General features: G+C 48.5%; 1 protein-coding gene across 4 annotated transcripts in view; it reads left to right on the forward strand.

The window, feature by feature from the left end:
- Eip93F (Ecdysone-induced protein 93F) overlaps window positions 1-7,500 on the forward strand; it is a 440,165-nt gene that overhangs the window by 384,594 nt on the left and 48,071 nt on the right. The window contains exon 1 of one of the 4 annotated variants that reach the window (XM_045735940.2): window positions 4,564-5,600. The exons of the other annotated variants lie outside the window; for them this stretch is intronic. Coding sequence (XP_045591896.2) covers window positions 5,459-5,600 — 142 coding nt within the window. The 5' untranslated portion in view covers window positions 4,564-5,458. Of the gene's footprint in view, window positions 1-4,563; window positions 5,601-7,500 lie in introns of those variants that run through there. 4 annotated transcript variants of the gene reach the window in all.

Below are 7,500 nucleotides of genomic sequence, written 5' to 3' on the forward strand. Positions count from 1 at the left end.
TTGCTAAATGTTGGGTTTGTTGAGTTATGGTTCAACTTTACAACTTATGTCGTGCTTTGTTTTAGAGGTTTTATTAATGATCCGTTTTCTTTGTTCTTTTATAACCTGTCTCTCTCTGTCTCTCTATGTGTCTCTGTCTCATTCTCTCTGTCTCTCTGTCTCTGTCTCTCTGTCTCTCTCTCTCTCTCTTTCTCTCTCACTCTCTCTTTCTCTCTCTCTTTCTCTCTCTCTCTCTTTCTCTCTCTCCCTCTCTCTCTCTCCCCCTCCCCCTCACCAAGCACCACGTGTACTGCAGAGCGAGGGCCCGGGGTGATACAAGGGGAGCCACAGCCCGGGCCCGGCCCGTCTCACTGGACAAAATTCCCCTATTTACCGCTGCCATTAAGGATATCAGGGTGGAGGTGCCGGGAAGCCTGAGTATATATGTTCCTCTTTGCCCGTTCTCGTTCCCAACGTCCTGAAACTGTCGTATTAACGTGCTCTATCCTAGCCTACCAGAGGACCCGCGAACAGAAATCGGGATGTAATTGTCGCGATTTTTCGAAACACTATTCATTTTTTTTTTTGTTAGGTGATGTGTGTGTCAGAAATGCGATGTGCTATAGTGACGCGAGGGTGTTCTCTGGCACTGAACATACCTGTTTACACACCTGTTTGGGGGGGTACTGGAGGTGTGTGAGAAAGCTGGTGTAAGGTGTGTGTGTGTGTGTGTGTGTGTGTGTGTGTGTGTGTGTGTGTGTGTGTGTGTGTGTGTGTGTTTTAGAGTGAGAGTGAGAGAGATTGAGAGTGTGTGTGTGTGTGTGTGTGTGTGAGTGTGTGTGTGTGTCATATCACCTGCTACACAACAGATGTTTGACAGAGCATAACTAGGGCGATATTAATAGAATGACTAATATAGCAACATAATACAGTACACGAAACATATATTTATAGAACAACCCAGCGGGTTTTCTTCCTATTGGGGAGTGTATTGTACATGCTGCTATGACGGTGTGTCCACTCACAGGATGAGTGGCGCTGCCCAATACTGTCACTATGGCGGTGTGTCCACTCACAGGATGAGTGGCGCTGCCCAATACTGTCACTATGGCGGTGTGTCCACTCACAGGATGAGTGGCGCTGCCCAATACTGTCACTATGGCGGTGTGTCCACTCACAGGATGAGTGGCGCTGCCCAATACTGTCACTATGGCGGTGTGTCCACTCACAGGATGAGTGGCGCTGCCCAATACTGTCACTATGGCGGTGTGTCCACTCACAGGATGAGTGGCGCTGCCCAATACTGTCACTATGGCGGTGTGTCCACTCACAGGATGAGTGGCGCTGCCCAATACTGTCACTATGGTGGTGTGTCCACTCACAGGATGAGTAACGCTGCCCAATAAACTCGCCCCTCGGGGCAAAATAAAAAAATATATATATAAAATTATATATTGAACTAAGGTAGGACAATTATGATTAGAAAATGATAAGGACAATACGGAAGAAATTGGATTAAAATAAGTTCAGAAAATAGGTGAATACTAGATTGAAAATAGGGAGTTGATGGAAAAAATTGCTTGACACATTTGGGTCGTTGTTTACAGACGTTGTTTATAATTGTTCTGGAGCCTTGACTGCGACAAGCAGCTTTGGTTTAGAACCTGTGGAAATGTTAACTAGTCTAGGCGTTAATAATAAGACAATATGGTAGTAGCTAACATCAAGAGGATATCATCAGCGGCGTATGCCAGGCTGGCCAACGTTAGAAGTGCCTTTAGAAATTTGTGTAAGGACATTATAATTGTGTAAGGACAATTCAGAACATTATATACCACATATGTCAGACCAATCCTGGAGTATGCAGCTCCAGCATGGAGTCCATATCTAGTCAAGGATAAGACCAAACTGGAAAAGGTTCAAAGGTTTGCCACCAGACTAGTACCCAAGCTGAGAGGTATGAGCTACGAGGAGAGACTACGGGAATTAAACTTCGTCACTGGAAGACAGAAGAGTTAGAGGGGACATGATCACCACATATATAAGATTCTCAGAGGAAGTGACAGGGTAAACAGAGACAGGCTATTTAACACAAGGGGTATACGCACTAGGGGACACAGGTGGAAACTGAGTGCCCAAATGAGCCACAGAGGCATTAGAAAGATTTCTTTCAGTGTCAGAGTAGTTGACAAATGGAATGCATTAGGCAGTGATGTGGTGGAGGCTGACTCCATACACAGTTTCAAGTGTAGATATGATAGAGCCCAATAGGCTACTATAGGGCTACTAGGCGACTATAAGAAATATTGCCGGAACAACCGTGGACATCTTCAAGAGAAAACTAGACCGTTTCCTAAGAGAAGTTCCGGATCAGCCGGGCTGTGGTGGGTATGTGGGCCTGCGGGCCGCTCCAAGCAACAGCCTGGTGGACCAAACTCTCACAAGTCAAGCCTGGCCTCGGGCCGGGCTTGGGCAGTAGAACAACTCCCAGAACCCCATCAAGCGGGTATCAAGCAGGTTCAGGAATCTGTACACCAGTTGATTGACAGTTGAGAGGCGGGACCAAAGAGCCAGAGCTCCACAAGCACAACTAGGAGAGTACACAGGGATGTGCTGGCTGGTGTCATAATAATAACAGTGAGGCGGAGGTATGTGCAGCTCTCCTCCCTGTGTCCTGTTTGTTGCGGGGTGATGTTGGCTGACGTGGGCACCTTGGCCCCTCTGTCACCCTGGCCCCTCTGTCACCCTGGCCCCTCTGTCACCCTGGCCCCTCTGTCACCCTGGCCCCTCTGTCACCCTGGCCCCTCTGTCACCCTGGCCCCTCTGTCACCCTGGCCCCTCTGTCACCCTGGCCCTGCCTCCCCCTGCACCAGCCTGGCCCTGTGTCACCCTGGCCCTGCCTCCACACAGCTATAGCCTTGATCTACCAGCATATAGCCAACAGTGTCGACAAAACATCAGTGTAATATAGTGCTTAGAGACGTTTCGAAAGCCTTCGACAAAGTGTGGCACACAGGCCTAAAATATAAGACATCTGAACTAGGGCTTCCTGAGAGATTTACTGCTACTCTCTGCAGCTTTATAGACAATAGGATGAGCTATAAGCTAGACTTAATATCGGCAGTTACTTGGGTGACGTAATAGAACTGAAAAGTGGAGTACCACAAGGAAGCTGCCTCTCCCCCACTCTATTCAACATATATACAGCTGACCTACCCCAACCCCAACATGGAGAATACATCTCATACGCTGACGATGTCACCCAAATAATATGCCAACCGGGCCCATCAAAGCCGCTACTGGCCGACAAGACCAAGGCGGCAATTGAACTCATAAACAACTTTGAGAAGCAATGGAAAATTAGCACCAACAAACAAAAGTTTCAGATAATACACATTGCGAAAAGAAACCCGGACCCCATCATCCTTGATAACCAACCGATCCAATATGCGGAGGTAGGCAGAATACACCGCCATAGTGACAGTATTGGGCAGCGCCACTCATCCTGTGAGTGGACACACCGCCATAGTGACAGTATTGGGCAGCGCCACTCATCCTGTGAGTGGACACACCGCCATAGTGACAGTATTGGGCAGCGCCACTCATCCTGTGAGTGGACACACCGCCATAGTGACAGTATTGGGCAGCGTTACTCATCCTGTGAGTGGACACACCGTCATAGCAGCATGTACAACACTCCCCAATAGGAAGAAATCCCGCTGGGTTGTTCATCCTGTCACTTGTACCCAGACACAGCTGGGACTTGCTTAACTGTCTCAAGTGAACAGCTCCTCAAACAAGAAGATTAACATCTGTCAACCCTTAAAATCTTAAGTTATCTTGCGGGTGCAAAATGGGGGAATCTTTTAAGAACATCATCTATAATTGACAAATAGTGTTTTCCTAACTCAAACAATGTGGGGTTTATTATTCTACACATACTTCTAATGTCTCTCAGGTGTTCACATTCACGTAGATAGTGGTCAAGGCGGTGTCCATCACTCTCGCCACAGATTCTGCAACTCCGCTGCTCAACTGTTGTTTCCATTCCATATCTCCATGGATATTTGTATCCAAGACGGATTCTCGCTATTACTGATTCTCTCCCTCGTCCTCCTCCTCTTCGGCCATAATGACTGGGATTGCCAGCTGCAACCATGTTGTACCATCGTACAGATTCACTGGTTTGTGCTTCTATCCTCCTTTCCTCAGTTACCTTGTCACGGTGATGTTGCCTGACAATACCTCTAATTTGTAGTAGAGTCTTGGGTATGAAGTATTCAATATGGTCTCCTTCAGCAGCCAGCACATCTGCTCGTTCCATAGCACGTGCCCCACTGCTCCACATGTGCAGCACACACCTGACTCCCCGTCATCAATAGGAAGCACCAATCGTTGCCCGGGTATACGGGCAGTGCCCCGTCTCGGGGGTAGGACGCGCCCGCCGTGCCCGGATCCAAGAGTGCGCCGGTGGTGGTGCGCAGTGGTGTGTGGGGGTGTGGTAGTGGGGGGGCGGGCAGAGGGGGGCTAGGTACTGGGTCTGGGGCAGTGCGCGGCGTCCACTACTCCTCTCCCACAGGGAGAAAACCCCGCCACCGGTTGAATGGTTGTCAGTGGTGGCTGAGGTGATGTGTAGCGGAGGCCTCGCTTGTGCTCACGGGAGTAGCGGTGGTGTGGGGTCGTGTCTCAGCCCGCGAGGGGGGGAGAGTGCTGACGTTATGCTGTGATGAGGGCGCGAGTTTGGGGATTGTGCTGCTAGGAAATGATACCTAACCATATGAGTGATGCGAGGATAGTGCTTGTGGGTTCAGGATAGTGATTGTGTGCGTTGTGGAGAACGGTAGAGAGTGTGACAATTGTTCTGTGAGCTTTGGAGAAGTGACTCCCGTCCTGTGAGCAGCGCTGGACAAGTGCCGTGCACCCCTGTGAGCAGCGCTGGACAAGTGCCGTGCACCCTGTGAGCAGCGGTGGACAAGTGCCGTGCACCCCTGTGAGCAGCGCTGGACAAGTGCCGTGCACCCTGTGAGCAGCGGTGGACAAGTGCCGTGCACCCTGTGAGCAGCGGTGGACAAGTGCCGTGCACCCTGTGAGCAGCGGTGGACAAGTGCCGTGCACCCCTGTGAGCAGCGCTGGACAAGTGCCGTGCACCCTGTGAGCAGCGCTGGACAAGTGCCGTGCACCCTGTGAGCAGCGCTGGACAAGTGCCGTGCACCCTGTGAGCAGCGCTGGACAAGTGCCGTGCACCCCTGTGAGCAGCGGTGGACAAGTGCCGTGCACCCTGTGAGCAGCGCTGGACAAGTGCCGTGCACCCTGTGAGCAGCGGTGGACAAGTGCCGTGAACCCCTGTGAGCAGCGGTGGACAAGTGCCGTGAACCCTGTGAGCAGCGGTGGACAAGTGCCGTGCACCCCTGTGAGCAGCGCTGGACAAGTGCCGTGCACCCCTGTGAGCGAGTCAGAAGTGTAATGAGCTGTGGTGGTGATGTTAGCCGTGTGTGCGCACCGCCAGCCCGGCACCAGTGGTGGTAGTGACACCAGCACCAGTGGTGGTAGTGACACCAGCACCAGTGGTGGTAGTGATGGTGGTAGAGAGAACAGCTTCACAACGCTCCGCTCAACCACTGGTGAACTATTTCTCCTCAGTTCCTATTAATGTATAAAAGGCAGTTCAATTGCAGCTTTATATATATATATATATATATATATATATATATATATATATATATATATATATAATATCAAAGCTAGTCCCATATCCTCAAAATTTTCTTAGTATATGAACATTTATTGACATTTTATAACGATCTTTCATATATTATTAATAAGAAAATATCCATATATAAAATCACACTCAATGTTTCGCCAAAAAAAAATAATTTGCATCCTAAATTTAGTCCTTTCATGAAAATTGGTTCCATGAGACATTTAAGGTAAAGAAATTGGCTATTTGTTAACAGTCGGTACAAGGCCATTTATGAAGCTACCTTAGGCCTGATGAAGGGTTACCTTGCGATGGTTTCGGGGCTCAATGTCCCCGCGGCCCGGTCCTCGTCCAGACCTCGACAGGGTTGTACTAAAATAGGGAGAGTATTGTAGGCTTACATGGAATTCTAAACCGGTTTCAAGCCTCATGAAAATACCTCATCCTAACCTGAAGTGAGGCGCGGGAAAGGTGTGGGGGAGCAACCCGTTCTCGCAAATTTAATAAGTCAATATTGACTTATTAAATATGTGCATAGGTGACATACTTAACATAATAGTTTCCCTTGAAAAGCTTCATAGAAAACACCGACCTTACCTAACCTTCTTAGTATGTTAAGATAAGCATCTTATTGCTTCGTAATTACAATTATTACTTAACCTATACCTATAATAGGTTAAGTAACAATTGTAATTACGAAGCTATAAGATGCTTATTTTAACATGCTAAGTAGGTTAGGTAAGGTCGGTGTTTTCTATGAAGCTTTTCAAGGGAAACTATTATGTTTAGTATGTCACCTATGCACGCAACTAATAAGTCAATATTGACTTATTAAATTTGCGAGAACGGGTTGGGGGGAGATGGTATAGGCTTCGGGGAGAGCCATAGTTAGGATTAAAAGAACGTCGCTTTTGGCCGTTTGTCCGTATGGCCAAATTTGGACGTAATTTGAGAATGAAAATAAATTTGGGATTTTTTTTTCAACAACAGTAAGTTAAGGGTCCTCTGGTAGGTTAGGTGGGCAGGAAATTCTCATAAAGTTTCAAAACGGTATGAAAAACGTTAATGGAAAGTTTCCTCTTCTAAGCTGGCCGAGTAAGCCGGACGACTCAAACAGAAAACGGAACAGTACGTCCCTTTCGTGAGTCGATTTTATTTCAAATTACGTCCAAATTTGGCCATAACGCGCATACGAGCCAAAAGTGACGTTATTTTTAAGAGGACGGGTTGTTAAGATAGCTGGTAGATAACGACCCATACAGGGGTCGTTATCGAGGGGGTACCACTTCCCTGGTTTGTCTCAGGAGGGGTGGACGACCTGGCCCTCCCATGTGCATACACGAAAACCCTTCGACATCGGAGCCTTTGCCAGGAGACTTGCTAGGAGCCTTGCCAGGAGCCTTGCCAGGAGCCTTGCCAGGAGCCTTGCTAGGAGCCTTGCCAGGAGACTTGCTAGGAGCCTTGCCAGGAGCCTTGCTAGGAGCCTTGCCAGGAGCCTTGCTAGGAGCCTTGCCAGGAGACTTGCTAGGAGCCTTGCCAGGAGACTTGCTAGGAGCCTTGCCAGGAGACTTGCTAGGAGCCTTGCCAGGAGACTTGCTAGGAGCCTTGCCAGGAGACTTGCTAGGAGCCTTGCCAGGAGCCTTGCTAGGAGCCTCCACTTTGAAATAATTCTCTATATACGCCTGTAATGTCAACAACCTGTAGTTCAAGTAGCTTGTTGTGTCGCCCTCAGCTTTAGTTGTGTTTAATGATATACTGCTCACTCTCCCTTTGTGTGCTGTGTCTTATATAAGAAAAAAACTAATTCAAAAGATTTTTCCATT

Source organism: Procambarus clarkii, chromosome 6, assembly GCF_040958095.1.
Source record: "Procambarus clarkii isolate CNS0578487 chromosome 6, FALCON_Pclarkii_2.0, whole genome shotgun sequence".
In the NCBI taxonomy this organism is placed as follows: Eukaryota; Metazoa; Arthropoda; class Malacostraca; order Decapoda; family Cambaridae; genus Procambarus; species Procambarus clarkii.